General features: G+C 38.1%; 1 protein-coding gene across 2 annotated transcripts in view; it reads left to right on the top strand.

The window, feature by feature from the left end:
• Positions 1 to 18,739, top strand: part of LOC124862642 (cytoplasmic phosphatidylinositol transfer protein 1-like) — a 90,945-nt gene that overhangs the window by 61,146 nt on the left and 11,060 nt on the right. The window contains exons 1-4 of one of the 2 annotated variants that reach the window (XM_047356688.1): positions 9,384 to 9,516; positions 9,606 to 9,754; positions 15,800 to 15,888; positions 16,833 to 16,840. In XM_047356688.1, the coding sequence (XP_047212644.1) occupies positions 9,627 to 9,754; positions 15,800 to 15,888; positions 16,833 to 16,840 (225 nt within the window). In that variant the 5' untranslated portion in view covers positions 9,384 to 9,516; positions 9,606 to 9,626. Of the gene's footprint in view, positions 1 to 9,383; positions 9,517 to 9,605; positions 9,755 to 15,799; positions 15,889 to 16,832; positions 16,841 to 18,739 lie in introns of those variants that run through there. The other variant, XM_047356687.1, reaches the window with a different exon arrangement.

Below are 18,739 nucleotides of genomic sequence, written 5' to 3'. Positions count from 1 at the left end.
TCAGCAGCGTTCCCACGTTTCTGCTGACACAGCAGAGAGTGATGTGTGTGTTATGTGAGTATACGTTTGTATTTTTGAGTGTGTGTTATGTGACTGTTCTCTTGTACTTTATCCGTTATGGGGAAAAAAGCATTTTCAGAAGTTCAGTGGTGCTTTTGCAAAGCGAGAAAGCCTTGCCGCAGTTGAGCAGTTAATTAACTGTATCTGAGTGTAAACGTTCCTGTCACACATTGTGAGAAAGTTGTTGAAGTGTGACCAGCTGGGACTTAAATTTCCTCATGAAAATATCATTAGTTTTTCAATGTCAACTTCCTGTTTAACTAGGATTTAATGTAGGATAATAAGAGAGTCCATGTAAGCAGTTTGTGTGACTGATGCTTGAGAAGTAGCAGCATCTGCCACAGAGCAGAATCTAACTTAATGAGCTCTGCAGGCTTTCCATCACACATTATATCTATTAAATGGTTTTAAATTGAGGTGAATCCTGAGGTCAGGATGTTTTCTATTCTGAATCAATTAAAACAGGAATACTTTAGTCATTTAAAAACTATTCACATTGTATCTAGCTGTGCCTTTGGTTCCAAGGTCTATGTAAAGTAATAAGATGCATGCATGTTGTTGTTACATTTACTTTTTTAAAATATGTCTCTGTAACTGTGCAAATAGCAAAGTTTCGATAGCAATTCTAGGTGTCCGCATGTTGGAGTACCTTTGTTACTTTCATTCAGATTTATTCTCTTTTTCTCTGTAAAAAAGAAACTGCTTTTTTTCAGACGATTATTCTGTCTGGTTTTCGATGTTCTGCGGCTGATTGTTTTTTTGCTGATGTTGGACATTTGTTATGATGTGTAATCATAGCAACAAGGTGTCTTTTTTACAACCAGGAGCAGCTCAACATCTAGAAAGCTCAAACAAAACCAAACAGAGCAGGAGCAAAGAGGAGAGAAAGAAGAAGGAAGTCCATGCTGTTTTATCAATCATATTAAGCAATGTAAGATCTTTGGCAGACATTTTGGATCAACTCTAAGCGCTAACAAGAACCCAGCCTGACTATAGGTATCACGTTCTTGGTTTGGATCGGACCAAAGTGCAGATAAGAGCTTGGCAGCCGCATGATGAGCGGAAGACTTCTCTTTAATTAAAGATCTCCAAAACGTAACCTAATCCAGCAAGTACAAACATGAGTTGAGCCAAAAACTTACATGTGTACATAGTTCTCTAATGTAGCAAAACTGAACATAAACAGGGGAAGTGAACGAGGAATAGTGACGGAGGAACCAGCGGGGAACAAAGAACACAGACCAACTAATATACAACGAGAAAACAAAGGCAGGTAATCACAGGAACTAAGAACAGGTGTGACAAGCTGGCAGGGAGGCAGAGGGGACAGGTGGAACTGATTAACAACACAGGGAAACAGAACTAAACAAAAGTTAACACAAAACACAAACCAAGTCCAAGGATGTCATATCATGACAATAGGGAATGCAGTTTTATGTGTTTCACTGAGACATGGCTACAGGACCATATCCCCAGCTCCAACATCTCTCTGTTGGCCTTTCGGGCCATGCAAGTAGATCGAGACATTGATATACATTACTAGATTGTATATCACGTGACAACCGCATGCACACATGCGCCATTGCTAAACATTGTGTCAAGACCGTTAGAAATACACCAAACTGGTTCTTTTTAAAGGCCAATAAAGTTCTATGAGTAGAATAACATATTGCTTTGACAGTTTGACTTGAATGTAATTGAGATATAATTGACATGGAATGTAATTTACAGAAAATTCTAGAAACAATAAGCAATGAACACAGGTATGCTGTAAAAAGTTGTACAAAAGATTTTACCTGGATAAATAAAGGTTAAATTAAATAATATAATACAAGTATTTCAATATTCATGTACAGTAATTAATGAGGAGTTTATTAAATTTGTTTTTCAGATTTTGTTTGTTAACCGTAATCTACAATTTGCAATATCTTTTATAAAAACCTCAAATTTGTTGTATTAAGTTTTTTTAGCCCCTTTAGGTTCCTCAAAGTGGAACTGACTAACATTAAGCTAGTTGTGCTGAATAGGCTGTGCTAGTGTTTTCACTCTTCGCCATTAGTGTTTATGTCTTACCTTCTCCCTGACGAGCAAATATTAACTTACACCTGCTCATGCTTTTTCATTTTTATCTTTCCGATGGCCAGTCCGCCTCTGGGCCTAGGTGACAGAAGTCACATGAACCCTCTTCTTATATATCTGTTTTCAGAAATTCCAGCATGAAAGCCAGAAACCAGCAAACTGTGACACGATAATCACAACTATGCAGCTTGAGCTGTTAAAAATCAATTGACAGCAGGATGATTTTGTTGACATGACTTAATGCATTGCAATGGCGCCTGCATGTGTACATCTGTCTATAGCTGCTATAAGGCGATGCCCAATCCAGTAATACAGGTCCTTCTCAAAATATTAGCATATTGTGATAAAGTTCATTATTTTCCATAATGTCGTGATGAAAATTTATGATTCATATATTTTAAATTCATTGCACACTAACTGAAATATTTCAGGTCTTTTATTGCCTTAATACGGATGATTTTAGCATACAGCTCATGAAAACCCAAAATTCCTATCTCACAAAATTAGCATATTTCATCCGACCAATAAAAGAAAAGTGTTTTTAATACAAAAAACGTCAACCTTCAAATAATCATGTACAGTTATGCACTCAATACTTGGTTGGGAATCCTTTGGCAGAAATGACTGCTTCAATGCGGCGTGGCATGGAGGCAATCGGCCTGTGGCACTGCTGAGGTCTTATGGAGGCCCAGGATGCTTCGATAGCGGCCTTTAGCTCATCCAGAGTGTTGGGTCTTGAGTCTCTCAACGTTCTCTTCACAATATTCCACAGATTCTCTATGGGGTTCAGGTCAGGAGAGTTGGCAGGCCAATTGAGCACAGTGATACCATGGTCAGTAAACCATTTACCAGTGGTTTTGGCACTGTGAGCAGGTGCCAGGTCGTGCTGAAAAATTAAATCTTCATCTCCATAAAGCTTTTCAGCAGATGGAAGCATGAAGTGCTCCAAAATCTCCTGATAGCTAGCTGCATTGACCCTGCCCTTGATAAAACACAGTGGACCAACACCAGCAGCTGACACGGCACCCCAGACCATCACTGACTGTGGGTACTTGACACTGGACTTCTGGCATTTTGGCATTTCCTTCTCCCCAGTCTTCCTCCAGACTCTGGCACCTTGATTTCTGAATGACATGCAGAATTTGCTTTCATCCAAAAAAAGTACTTTGGACCACTGAGCAACAGTCCAGTGCTGCTTCTCTGTAGCCCAGGTCTGGGGAATGCGGCACCTGTAGCCCATTTCCTGCACACACCTGTGCACGGTGGCTCTGGATGTTTCTACTCCAGACTCAGTCCACTGCTTCCGCAGGTCCCCCAAGGTCTGGAATTGGCCCTTCTCCACAATCTTCCTCAGGGTCCGGTCACCTCTTCTCGTTGTGCAGCGTTTTCTGCCACACTTTTTCCTTCCCACAGACTTCCCACTGAGGTGCCTTGATACAGCACTCTGGGAACAGCCTATTCGTACAGAAATGTCTTTCTGTGTCTTACCCTCTTGCTTGAGGATGTCAATAGTGGCCTTCTGGACAGCAGTCAGGTCGGCAGTCTTACCCATGATTGGGGTTTTGAGTGATGAACCAGGCTGGGAGTTTTAAAGGCCTCAGGAATCTTTTGCAGGTGTTTAGAGTTAACTCGTTGATTCAGATGATTAGGTTCATAGCTCGTTTAGAGACCCTTTTAATGATATGCTAATTTTGTGAGATAGTAATTTTGGGTTTTCATGAGCTGTATGCCAAAATCATCCGTATTAAGACAATAAAAGACCTGAAATATTTCAGTTAGTGTGCAATGAATCTAAAATATATGAATGTTAAATTTTCATCATGACATTATGGAAAATAATGAACTTTATCACAATATGCTAATATTTTGAGAAGGACCAGTATAATCAATGGATAGAGATTTGAAGAGGAGCGACAAAAGCATTCAGAATCAGCTTTATTGGCCAAGATTGTGTGCAAAAATAAGGAATTTGAGTTCAGTTTCACAATTAGTATATATATATATATAAACTTTTGAGGAAGTAAAAATAAGGATTAAAGCAGCAGTATGTTCATGTATGTGTATGTATAGACATTTTCATGTAAAGAAAAAGAAGATAGGTTGCAAATATGCTTATTTTGTTTCATATCAGACCATCTGACTACTCAAGAAGGTGGATTAGCAGTGCTTGTCCACAACGAAGTGTCGTCTCTGCAGCCCTGATATTGAACTGTTCAGTTATCATCCATATTGTTTATTAGAATTCACCAATTTATCTTTGAAAAAACTAATATTGTATGAGTTACAACAACATTTAATTCCCCTTTGTGATTAATAAAGCGTTTTTGAATTGAATTCAATTGTTTTCTTGATGGATCTAGCTGTACTCCCTCAAAGAGATGCACATCATATCAGCTGGACAAATGTATTTACTCTATCTTCATTCGGACAAAATGTGCAGGAGGAGTTTGTGGGTTGGTTCCCAGTTGTTCATGTTTTCTTAATGAGGAACTTCTGCTCAGAATAAAATGCTTGCAGCAGAGACAGATCTTGTTTGGCTCTGCCAGAGGCTTCTTTAATGGAGTTCTGCTGGTGATGAACAATGCCAGTTGTCTTGAAAATAAATTGAGATTGCCATTTGACATGACATGTAGCTGTGGTATGTGTGTGTTTCTGTGCAACATCTGGGAAAAACATTGTTTTCCATATCCTTTTTTGTTGCTTTTCCCATGCAGATTGATGTGCAGTTTGGTGTTAGTCTAGCTAACTCATACTGCTGCTCTTGGAGTGATTTTTATTTAAGATACAGAATGTATTTTTGTTGGCATATGGCTTCCATGTGAAAGATTAGCATCAGCATCAGCCTCAGCCAGCAATAATAAATTTGTCTCTGTGGCTCAGAAGCTCTGTGATTATCAGTATGCACCATCTAGTATGAGATTAACTCAGCCATCATATGCAGACAAGAAATAAGACATGATGGATGGATTTCACCAACACATAATGTATACACATACATTTAATGACCATATTTTGCTATAATTCTTACCTTTGTAAATCAAGGCTCTGCTGGAAACTCTTGACACTCCATGTTTTCCTATGACTACTGCAATACCTTAAAGGGCAGTACACCTATTGAAACGCAAGAATACACACATCAAACCAATAAAGCACCTGTGAAACGTTTGCATGTTCTATACTTAAACTGATTCATTTCATCTTCACACAAAACTTCATCCAGAGTGAGCTAGTTGGTTGAAAAGCTTTAATGCTTCAAGAATATTAACGTGATCTTAACTGGAAAAGAGTTCATTTCATGTGTGCTGTATCATTTCTGTCTCAGTTTGGACATGTTGTATGTTCTGGATCATTATTCTGCTGACCCAGTGATGACCCATTTTCAGTTTACTGGTAGAGTTCAGATTGTTGTTATTTCAAGTTTTCCAGATTTTCAGGCACATTGGAAGAGACACAAGCCCGCAGCACTATAGATCCTCCACCGTTTTTGACTGTGGGCTTAAGGGGCTTTTCCACATATTTAGATTTCTCTGGCGTATTTGATGCTGAAAGGCTCAATCTCATGTGACAAAAAGTATGTAGTTCTAGTTGTTTTTTATCATGGCTGTAAATGTATACAAGTGTAGTTAGCTGAGTAGCTTTTTTTTTGTAGCCATTTCCCAACTTATGAAGAGCTACATGTATCTAATACTGGTCTTTCCAATGTTCTTAAGAATGGTTCAGAGAAACCAGCCTCTCGGTCCACCCATTGTACTCCCAAGACAAAACAGGAAGTCAATGATTCTGTTATATTGAGTTTTGGGGGTAGGACCCAAATGCAGAATAAGGTTGAAATGATAAAAAAGGTTTAGTGAAAAATAAACTTAAAAAACTTGCAAAAGACCAGGTCAGAAACTCAGGCAGGTGAAAAAACATAAACTGAATGAAAGCAGTAGCATACAAATCCAGACATGGAAGAACTCAGGACCAGACCAGGGCAAAGACACAGGGCAGGTAACAAGGTGTAAACGGATGTTAACAGAAGGAACCAGCAGTGAATAATTGAAACCAAAGAGCTGAAGTACAGAGGGGAGAGAAGAGTAAGCCAATGAGCAAGGAGACTGGCTAATCAGGAGCAATATGACACAGGTGTGAACAAGGGCTGCAGGGAGATAGAGGGAGTGAACAATTTAACCTGATTAGCAATGGAAATAATGGGACATGAGGAACTGAACAGAAGATAAACAAAGAGACTAGACTAGATAACAAAACCAAGGGAAAACAGATCTAAAGAGAAATGTAACTAAACAGAAGAGATCTAATAAACCTGAATGAACAGAAAACACCTTATCTTGTAAAGATAAATTGTCTATGGTATGTTTAACTGCATGTGCAGATTTCACTCTTTAGCAAACACAAAGTATGGAATCAAGCACATTGGCTATATAAGCATATCTCAATATAAGCTCACTCATTTATCTCACTGAGTTCTTAGAACTGTCATTTTTCAGTCCATGGATGAATTTTAATAACATCTTATCACTGTTCCCGACATTGTCACATGTTCGTTGTTGTAAATGTGTGTGCAGTCTCCAGGATTCTGGTTGTATTCTCACAGTAGCAATATTCTTGACTGACGCACGTTTCCACCACCAGCTGCTGTGTTAGAAGAAGGAGCCAGAAAAACAGAGAAACACACACAGTTTGGGTTTTTGCATGATCTGCTGATCTTTTTCTTTTAAACATGCACTTGGTGACACACTTGCATAATAAACCACAATCACTAAGCATGCATAGTGTTTTATAAGCATGATTCCTGATTTTTGGTATCTTTTTGCTTCCCTTCGCAGCTGAAGATGCCTAGATGTTGAGTGCTTTATTTAATATCACCAACTTCTTCTCTGTAGTTTTCTTTTGGATTTTGTTTTGTTTATTCTGTCTGCAAATTATTTTTTGTTGAACTTGTGATTTTCTTCCAGTGTGGCGCCAAAATAAAAACAAAAAAGATTCATGAAACTAAACTAAACATGCTAAAATATCGGTATATTAGTTTTTCAGTTAGAAGACATCAGGAAACAAGGAAACGAAGGACAAACGTCAATTTATGATTTTGGTTTTATTTGATTTTCTTAAGAAACGTCTTTCTTCTTCTTTGTTTCATTTGTTTAAAGTGTCCTTCAGTTGACTTACTTGCAATGGGAAGCTCTGTAAGAATTGGCACAATTCCCTACCACAGTACTAATGAATTCAAAGTTATGCAGTGAAGTGGAGAAAAGGTTCTGAACTGCTGTAATAGACCAAACATGGTGAGTTCAGTGAATATTTTGAAGATAAATGAGAGGAGGAAAACTAAAATAAAACAAATTAGGCAGATAGGTTTAGTGACATGTAGGACTAGAAGAGCAGTTAAAACTGAAAAAAAAAACTCATATATTTCCGTCTTGTCAGCCCTTGATCCTGCCCAACGACTATGCTGTCTTCAGAGAGAGAGTTAGAGATTATAATAACCGATTATTCATGGCCACTCTGTCCTGAGCCATGGCCACTTCTCCTATTTTGTCATTAGACAGAGATTTGCAAAGACAACAGTGAAAACAGCTTGTCATTCATCCGCTGCAGCTTTCAGGTAAACAACAGAGCAAAGTACAATGGTAGGTAGGGAGACTGGCACAAAAGCTGGACCATTTATACAAAATGTCCCAAACCTGAATTAATGAAAGGCAACAGAAAGAGGATGGTGCTTCATGTTAATTCTCTCTGGTTTGCCATCAGAATGATGAGGGGATTGCTTAGTGGTCCTCCCGAGTGGGCACTTTGCCTCTGTGATTTCCATCCAGCGTGGAGATTTATGTGTACTCTCTTTGCACCCACACTCTAAACTGACGTCACATAAGAAGTGTATCTCTCAGTTTTTTAACTTGTCTATTCATCACTATCATAGCAAATCAAAAAGAGCGGACAAAACAATGCATTCGCTTCTCATGGCAGAAGATGTTTCGTGATAGAAGGAAATAGGATTGGACTGTTTGCTGTGATTTGCTCCAAAGATTTGCTTTCACTTGCATAGCTCGGATTTAAAGTGGAAATCTTCATGATGTGAAGCATCTGAATGTTGCGTTTACATGTTTTATATTCATTTTTATCTGCCTTTGGTATAATTTATGAGTTAATGTTCAGGGTCAAATTTAAAAATAATGTCATATAGGCTGCTGACAAATTATCATCAAATAGTGGTAAACAGTGTTTTTAGGAGCTGAAATTAACAAATAGAATGAGAGACTTGCCCCTTACTGAGAGCAGTGCCCCTGTTTTACACAATAGTTTATTTGGCTAATTTAAATTGCTATATTATATTATTAGTATTATTATTTTATCTCACCAACGATCTATAAACGACAATATACTCCTTCACTATTTTGCTTCATAATATACTGAACACATATGTATATTTGTAGAGCTTCAACTAATGTTATTTTTGATTAAATAAATTCCTGATTGATCAACCAGTGATCAGTTTCTTCCTCTACTACACCTGACTGGTGACAGCGTTGTTGTGGCACAGTTATATTTCTGCCAGACTCCAACAGCTGTGCAGTCGGATACACCAGCATCAACGTTCCTGCTGGGATTACTTTGTCACACCTCATTAGATTCCTCTCATGGTCAACAGACGGAAAAATTTGGCATTGCGCAACAAAACGTTATACTTCGAGCCTGTTGCCCAGTTTAAACTAGCTCTGCTCTATTCCACTACACTATCATATTTCTCTGTCGTCCATGCCTGGGATTTTATAGCCGGATGGACAGAGTTCTTGTCCTCTTTTTTTCCATTAGCTTAATACAGCTATCCGTGGTTGGTGCACACAGGGTTGGTGTGTGTCAGCTGAGTCCTGGATGACCCCTTAACATTTCAGCACAGCAACATAAGTTGCAGGGCTCTATCTGTTTCCCAGGCACAAAAATAGGTCTACAAGCAGTTGGAAATCTGTCATGGAGCATCCCTTCTCCAACGCCTGCCGTTTTCTGAATGTATGGAAAATATTTGCCATGTGACACCAAGTCCAGCCTGTGAAGGAAGCTCAAAATGACATTGTGACAGAGCCAAGTGTGTCAGTCAGTGCTGAGTGAAAGATTGTGGGTGCTGACTGATTTATCACAGGGAGGCCCAGGGAGAGAGTCACTAAACCTGTTGTTGCTTCTGTTTTTGTTGTTATGTTTGGTCTGGATTGTTACTATGGTGCAGACAGCCTCAAATAGAGCCAGCTTTGTTTCTTAATGGTGATAATCCACCTGCTGCAGGAAAGAACACGAGCTGTATAAATTGTGTTTTCACTTTATTATTTTTCAGTGGCTACATTTATCTTGCTTTATTATCTAGATACATTGCCTTCTTTTGCTCCTGTAAGAGCACAGACTGCTCGAATTGACCAACATAAATGTCTAATTATCATCAAGCTTTTCTGCTCATATGTCCTTGCTCTGTCTTCCAGTACCGTATCGGCCAGCTGTACATGATCAGCAAGCACAGCCATGAACAGAGTGAACGTGGTGAGGGTGTGGAGGTGGTGCAGAATGAGCCCTATGAGGATCCAGAACACGGATCAGGCCAGTTCACAGAAAAACGGATCTATCTCAATAAGTGAGTATTTTTCCTGCCATGTCTCAAATCATGCTGTCAAAAAGAAACTTTGGCATTTCTAAGATTTGGGGGCCTGTCCTGACATGTTTTTTCAAATCCTCCACTTATACCTGCTGTATTAGAATTTGATCCATATTTAACTTTCGGACCCTCCCACTCAACAGAATCTTTTTGTTTCTATTTTTCCTTCATCCTCTCTTCTTCTAGTGCTTTTACATATTGGAATCATGTTTGGGTTTGGTTATTTGCTTGTCTTAGGGTAAGGGTCATTGTCTGAAATCCAGCTCATCAGTGTTTTGCACCAAACAGAAAAATATATGCATTTGACCATCGAGGAATTATTTTATGTACAGTCCCATGAAAAGGTATTTTTATTATTCATTTTCCTTCAGAATGTTTTGTTTAGTTTTTTTTTTTTTTTTTTTTTTTTGTCAAACGTACATACTCAGATCATCAAACTAATTTTACTATCAAATAACCCCAGCAAAAACAAAAAACTGTTTTCAAATGATGATTTCATTTATTAAGGGAAAAAAGCTATCCAGCCCGGATTAGAGCTATGTGTATATACTGTAAAATTGCCCCTTTGTGAAATAGTAGATTAACCGTAATTAAGTATACTATTTTGGATCAATTTCACTAGGTATACCCAGGTATGAAAACAGCCAGCCCCGTATAATAAAAGAAATGTAAACCGAACCTGTCTCTCAACATGAGGTGGGCTAAAAGAACTTAATGCAACAATTGAAAAAAGAAAAGACAGAAAAAATTGTCATTGACATTTATCAGTATGGAATACATACATCATGTATGTATGTATGTAAAAGATCATTTCAATCTTGTGCTTAAATCTCCTCTAATAACATTTATTCAATTAAATTAAATTAAATAGATGAAGCACATTGTCATTATAACCATTATACTTATCACCTTATTGAAAAACAAAACACTCTGAAATGTCCTGGTAAGGATCGCCATACATAATCATTATTTTGACCATAGAAAAGAGAAAGACAACCACTGCTAAGGTCACACTGCAGAACTTGCAAAGAAATTTATTTAAACTTTGTGTTAAAGCTAAATATGTAATTATCTATACATCTTGTAATTTTGAATGTTCTTTGACATTTTTGCAGTTTTAATATCAAAAGCAAATCCGCAGTATTAAATCTGTGGCTTAAATAGGATAGTTATTCCTGTATTTTTGTGCAATAAATGACATGTAGGACTTTATATGGCAGTCATGGAAAAACTTTCAACCTCCATAGAAATAAAAAAAAAAACTCACAGCTAGCTGAGGACTTATTATATTAGTGATATTTGATTTGATTTTAATAATCTTCAGTATTCCAATAGAAATTCCAACTGATGGAGCTGCCAGCGATTAAAAAGTGCCAAAAGAAATTTGACAAAAGGATGTTGCTTTCTTTCTCTGTACGGCTTTCAATCAAACTGATGTTTTAGTCACTGCTTTTAATATGTGATTATCCATCAGAAAATGTTCACCGATCTGTTCATCAAATCTCTAAATGATTTTACTACATGAAAATGCTAAATTTAAATTATTGTATCTATTAATAGTTCTAAATTAAAAACACCAGATATGGCTAGGCATTTCTGTCATGTTTCAGTAATGAACAAAGTGAAAATGTAATCTGATATCTGTTTTCATCATCCCTCTGCGTATTTTTCAGCTTTAAGTGTTTGACCTGCTGACAAATTTGATAAGCATGAAATTGAGAATCTGATTGTCTCTTCTGAAGATTATAACGGAATTGGCTGCTGTGTGCAATTGTATTCTCATTTATGAATTGGGTTTGAAAATGGTACTTTATCACCAGCTGCACAGAGTTTATTTTTTCATCCTATCAGGAACTGAGCAAAAGAATAAGGGATTTTCTTTTATGCAATATATATGAACACTTAGGCTTTTATTGAGAAGACTGATGGGAAGAATCTCACTGAAAGCAGACTCAGGGGGCTCTCTGATTTCCTTTTTCCCAAGCTATAAAGTTGAAGATATGGAGGTAAATAGATGAGCTTGGGGACAATTAGAATTCAAAGAGATAAAGAGAGTTTCCGTTTATCAAAACATGTTGCTAATACAATAGGCTCTGTACTTTTTTTGTGTTTGAATAAATCACTCTTGACCCATTAAATAGTCCAATCTTACAGTTTTCTGTTCAGAGACAAACCTATCAGTCATAGTAATGTCATTTGAAACAACTAATTTCTGTCAAGAAGTGAAAACTCAGATTTAGCTGTGCTTCTTTGTGGCTAGGATGATTTAGATGTTATGTTAAGCACTGAACCAAGGTAAGAGATGGGTGACAGTTTAATCCTGCTGAGCATGCTGACAGTCAACATAAGTTGCACAATAAGGTAAAAGTAATTTTAGCTGCTGAATTGTTTCCGATCAGACTCTCAGAGAGCATACATATCATTAAACCTATTTATAATATACATTATGAGGGAACTAGAAAGAAAAAGCTAAAATCTTTATTTTGATAACATAATTTTGCAAAAACAGTGCCTTGTTAAGGTCTTTATACCCCTTCTTGACTCTTTCACATTTTGTCCTGTTAAAACTACAAACAAGGTATTTTATTGGGATTTTGTGTGAAAGACCAACACAAAATTGCATTTAATTATGCAGTGAAATTAAAACAGGTGTTTTAAAAGCTTTAATAAGTGAAAAATTGTGGAATGCATCCTTATTTATCCTACCTTAGTCTGATAACCCTAAATAAACTCAAACGAAACAAACAGCCTTTAGAAGTCCCCTTGTTCGAGTCCATCTGTGCGTGATAAAGTCTCAGTATGAATTCAGCTGTCCTGTAAATGCCCTCAGACGTTTAGAGAACATAACTAAACCAACAGGTCAGGTCAGGGAGAAAGTTTTGATGATGTTTGAAGAACAGTAAGGTTATAAAACATATATAACTGCTCATCTTGGCTGAAACGTGGTGGTGGGGGTTCTTTTCTTCAGCAGGGAACAGAGAAACATATTAAAGGCTGCAAAAGACTTGAGACTGAGGTGGAGGATTATTTTCCAATAGGACAATGACCCTAATCATACAGCCAGAGCTATAATGGAATGATTTAGATCAGAGCATATTCATGCATTACAATGGACCAGTCAAAGTCCAGACTTAAATCCAACTGAGAATCAGATATAAAACATGAACATGTTTGTAATTAATGTGTACATTTAACCTTACTGAGCTTCAGCTATTTTCCAAAGAAGAATGGGCCAATATTTCATAGACCCAGAGGTGGAAAAGGGGTAAAATGCTTGTAGTCATTTGTTTGAATTTAGTCATTCATTTTTTTAAATTTACAAATAAAGAGAAATTATATGAGCCATTTGATGGCCTAACATGCCTTGATGTAAAGAGATGGATTTTAACTTTATTCCGGACAGAAGGATCTGTTGTTTTGCAGAATTTTATCCATTGTTTTATACTGATAAAACACAGTGAGATAATCCAAGGTGAGCACGGTCTGTTGAACAAACACCTTATTGCAGTCTCTCCCAGAAAACGCTGGCAAAAAGAGAGCAGCAATGCCAAGAAACAGGTGAAGTGGTTATAAATGACAAGCGAGTGTGCCTCAGGGACAAATGAACTGTCATTCACAGTCCTAGTAGAGAAGAAGACTACATGGTGGGTTGTACATATGAGGTAAGTCTGCTCCACTGTGGTTGTCTCTGTGTGTGGGGACACAGAGGGAGATGAGGTCAGTGTAAGTGATGGATAATTTGAGCAATCGCTGTCAGATGCCGAAACTGGCTCTCTCCGCCCACAAACCACCTGTTACTGTGTTATAGCTGCAGTCTGTGCATGTGAATGTACGTGCGTGGTGCTTGTAAATAAAGCGGTGTGAGGACATGGGACATGTGACCAGTCTGCAGTGTTTGGATATTACACCCTGGCTGAATAACAGAACAGTGAAGATGGGTCGCAGTGGTCTCCTTCAAACCCGTTTAACTCAAACCTCTTCCAGACATATACAGTGCCTTGCAGAAGCATTTACATTGCTTGAACCTTTCAACATTTTGTCACCTTTATGACAACCACAAACTTCAATGTATTATACAGATAATTTATTGTCATTATTTTATAATAGTGAGGGGCTGCAAGGTGGCGAAGTTGGAAACACTGTTGCCTTGCAGCAGTAAGATCCTGGGTTAGACTCCTAGCCTGGGCTTCTTTTTGCATGGAGTTTGAATGTTCTCCCATGCATTCGTGGATTCTCTCCAGGTACTCTGGCTTCCTCCCACAGTCCACAAACATGACTGTTAGGTTAATAGGTCTTCATGAATTGCCCTTAGGTTTGTCCTGTGTGTCACAAGCAAAAGGAAAAAGATGATTTTGCAAACAAAATTTGGAAAAGTATGATTTGTTCGTTCGTTCGTTCGTTCGTCGTCTTCCGCTTATCCAGGACCGGGTCGCGGGGGCAGCAGACTCAGCAGAGACGCCCAGACGTCCCTCTCTCCAGACACCTCCTCCAGCTCCTCCAGGGGGAGCCCAAGGCATTCCCAGGCCAGCCGAGAGACATAGTCCCTCCAGCGTGTCCTGGGCCGTCCCCTGGGCCTCCTCCCGGTGGGACGTGCCTGGAACACCTCCCGAGGAAGGCGTCCAGGAGGCATCCGGTATAGATGCCCGAGCCACCTCAACTGGCTCCTCTCAATGTGGAGGAGCAGCGGCTCTACTCCGAGCTCCTCCCGGATGGCCGAGCTCCTCACCCTATCTCTAAGGGAGTGCCCGGTCACCCTACGGAGGAAGCTCATTTCAGCCGCTTGTATCCGTATGATTTGTATTTGTATTCAATCCCCTTTACTGTGATAGGTCAATTCTAAATCCAGTCCAACCAATCCCATTATATCTAGTAAAAGTAAACGGTAGCTCTGGAGGAGTTGCAGAGATCCACAGAACAAGTTGAAGATCTGGTGAAACTTTAACTGCTAGCTGTATATTTCACAAATCTGCCCTTATTCATAAGAAGACCCATTTCAAGTTTGCCACAACACATTTGGATGTGGAAAGAAGATCCTCTGGTGAGATGAGACCAACATTTTGCAGCAGAAGCATATTCATGTGTCCCAAACTCCCAAACTAAATCCAAAGAATCTGTAGCGAGACTTGATGGACAGATGCTCTCCATCCAGTGTGACTGAGCTTGAGTTATTTTGCAAAGAACAGGCAAAAATGTAAATCTTTAGATGCTGGTAGAGAGAATAGAAAGCAAATAATAATAGTGTATCCATTTCTTTGCACTTCACAATTAAGCACTACTCTAAGCTGGTGTACAACATAAAATGCAATAAATATTCAGGGGTGTGAATACTTTTGCAAGAGACTGTGGGACAGAAAGGCGCTAATGATGGATGTTGGTGCTATAATAACCACAGACTGCTTTAATATTATATTAAAAGCGAAACCTGGTCTGTGTTATCAAATGGACGTATCCAAAGCTGGATATTGATGTTCAGGCCAAATCTAATTTGAGCTTAACCGCATCTGATCAGATTCAATTATGACTTTCGGCTCCTCTCTTTCCTTCACATGTTTTTTCATCTGTGATGATTGTTGTAATGTCAGTCATTTCTTTTTTATTCACCTACAGTTTCTCGTGTTTCCATAATCTGTGGCCTGTCAATTTGTCTGTGGTTCTCCATTTACAATCCATTTGTGAAGAGAAATGGCTGCTCCTCTGTATTTTACTTCTTGTTAACCTTCCATGCCTCCCTCTATATCTATCACCGTGCACACTCTAGTGAAAGTTGCCTGCAGGGTGCAGGGTGTAATCAGTGTAATCAACTTTCCCAGGGGCCATCATACCCTCATTGTATGGTCTCCATTATGACTCCACACAGCAGGATGTTTCTTATTGCCCGGTCCTGTTGATGGGCCAAAAGAAAAGAGTTGAGAAAGTAAGGCTTAATTTGACTCTGCTGCACTTAAGTTGTTTGTCTAACCAGTTTCCTCTCCTTCTTCGTTTTCAGCTTGCTAACCCAAACCCTCGTCTTTCTGTGTGTTTTAGCAAGCTGCCCAGCTGGGCCAGAGCAGTGGTACCTAAAATTTTCTACGTCACAGAGAAGGCTTGGAACTATTACCCATACACTATCACAGGTAATACTTTTACAGCATATCCCCTAGAGGCGCTCAGTAGGAAGAGTAGTCGTCTTGCAATCAGAAGGTTGTGGGTTCAATTCCAGCTTTCTCCTGCCTTATGTCAATGTGCCCCTGGGCAAGGCACTTAACTTCAAGTTGCCTACCTATCAGTGTGTGAGTGTTAGTGAGTGCAATTGGGTGAATGTGGCTCTAGTGTAAAAGTGCTTTGAGCGGTCTGTATGACTGGAAAAGTGCTATATAAGTTCAGTCCATTTACCATTCTTTTTTCCATGGACATTTATCAAACTCTTATTATGTCCAAATTACAAATTCAGCAATAGCAACGAGTTTGAAATCATACTGAGACTCCTTAGCATCTAATCAATATTTTAAAAGCTTAACATCTCAGTGAATGTTTTAAATATGTTTTTAAAAATATTCTGACATTATTTTGACATCAAGCAGCAAATTATAAAGTTTTTTATAATATCAGAACTTAATAGTTTGTCTTTGAACTGTATATTGTGATCATGATTGGATTGAGCTTAAGTCTGCTAAGAATTTTTAAGATGTTCGGTAGGTTTTAGTATTTTTGAGCATAATTGGCATACATTTCTAAATCAATATTTGTGCAAACAAGCAGGTCATTAATGTCTGAAGAGAATAAGATTGGTTCAAGTACGGGACCTTGCTGGACCTGTATTGGGGTTGACTGTTGATTAAGACTGGCAGGAAATGGAGAAGCTAAAATGTAACTTTTTAGTAGAAACTTTCATTTCTTGCAAAATTCACAGAACAGCACATGGTGACAGCTAAGAGATTAAAAATAAAGGTGCTTTTAATGAGACTAAAATGTTTTTTCTGAGGCCTAATGGTATATACGGTTTCATTTCTTTGTTCTCTTCTGCCCATCTCTCCTGTGCCTCTCACTTCTATCCATTAAACTGATGGTCTCTGGTCAGAGTACACGGTGAGTACTTTCACTTACTGCACACATGTGCACACATACACATTTTGATCCACGACACTTTGATCCAAGATCTGACATATTGGTTGAAAGAGAGATTTCCGAAACATGTGCATTACATCATGTTATATGCCATAGTTTTTGTTTTTTTTTACCTTTTTTGTTCCATTATCTATTTTATATAAAAAAAAAAATTTCATTTCACATTGCTACTTGTTACAGAATGCCGAATTGTTTTTGTTTTATCATAACAATACTTTGTTTCTTGGGTTACACAGTAACTCTAATTTTACACAAATCATGCAGAATTGGTTGTATTCTATGTAACATGATTGTTATGTCATATCGTGAATCCATTAAATCTTATACCTGTATTGTTTGTTCTAACTTAGCCTGATATGGCCAAAGCACATCATTACACTGAAAGTCCTGCAGAATTTTGCAAACTCCCCATTTTTATATTTGTTATGGTAGGACCAAAATAATTGTTTTCAGGCATTACTTCTAAACAACCAATTCAAATTAAGATGTTGTCTAATGTTTGGGATGGCAATATGGTGACCCTAAATTGCCACACTTTCTTGCAGACGTCTAACATTTTGGAGTTTCTTTTTTTGCCTCCCTTACTATCCCCCCGACTATGTGTGGTGAAAAGAGAAACTAGGGTCCTGTATAGTGGGCAGTGGCTAAAATAAATAGGCCTCTGTCTCATATCCCATTCATACTCCAGGGAAACAGCAACTTAAAGTAGTAGAACGTAAATAAAATAAAAAAAAACCTTAGTAACATTTATTTTAATATGAATTATTCATATTAAGAGTTTAGATTTTCCATTTTTTTATTCTATTTATACAGGTCACTGTAAATATGGAAAGTTATTCTGACAACAAATTTCGTGGGAAGATTTGTGCAATTAAATCTGTAACTACATGACAGAGGTAGTCAAAAGCAAACACTAAAATCTGTTTACTCAAAGAGGTCAATCTGACAGCTTACTTGACCATTGCTCACTAAGCTGTTTAAAGCCTTTATTGGGCTATTGTGGACATTTGGGTCTTTCCAATGAGCTGTGAGATTGTTTACTTGTTGGGTTTTTGTGTAATACATATAAAAAAAAGACCCTCTACAAATGATGACTCTAGGTACCATGCAAAGGAAGTCAAAATACTGATAGGCAATCTTATGTTCATTTAACTCAGACAATGTGAAAAAACAATGCGAATTATCATTGGTAAAGATGCATGACTGTTTAGTGAGAGTGGTGATAAGCATTTGTATTTGTATTTTGACAGACAGCAATAGAAACCAGTGTAAAACAACTTATTGGTTCTGCTTACAGTCACAGTCACCTTGATGGTGTGGCTGCCGATTCACTGCCAGAGGTATCATTGTAGTCACAGCAAGAACGGTGTTGTGTCCTTGATTGTCCCTTCCCCTGAAGAAATATATTGCTGTTTCGCCATCCTGGGGCGAAAGGGTTTTGAACAGAGACTGTTTTGGATAGGAGAGAAGAAATGTATTCTCTTCACCTATTTAGTCTGATGAATTTCATACTTTGCCAGAGGATCTTTAGAGGAAGTAGGTGTGCTCAAGCTATCATTTTCTGTGTTGTAAATAAGCATCGTCTTGGGACTGTTTTCCCCACTGAATAAATTTATTTCTTTGGTCTGAAATTGTCCGACTGCAATGAAAGATTAATTTATTTTTAAAAATTTAACCCAATGGTGACAGAAGTTATCTGCATCTTTACATTCAGTTTTATATGGGATATTTTCTATGTAGCGCATTGGTTGCATGATAAATGGACATTTTAATCTTTAACTTAAAAACTGTTGAACAGTATGCAATATGGCACAGAATAACACATTCGAGTTTACACATAAACAAAAGAGTTCTGTAATA

This window comes from Girardinichthys multiradiatus, chromosome X (assembly GCF_021462225.1).
Source record: "Girardinichthys multiradiatus isolate DD_20200921_A chromosome X, DD_fGirMul_XY1, whole genome shotgun sequence".
Taxonomy (NCBI): Eukaryota; Metazoa; Chordata; class Actinopteri; order Cyprinodontiformes; family Goodeidae; genus Girardinichthys; species Girardinichthys multiradiatus.
The sequence above is the reverse complement of the archived record's forward strand: the minus strand, read 5'-3'. Positions and strand labels throughout refer to the sequence as shown.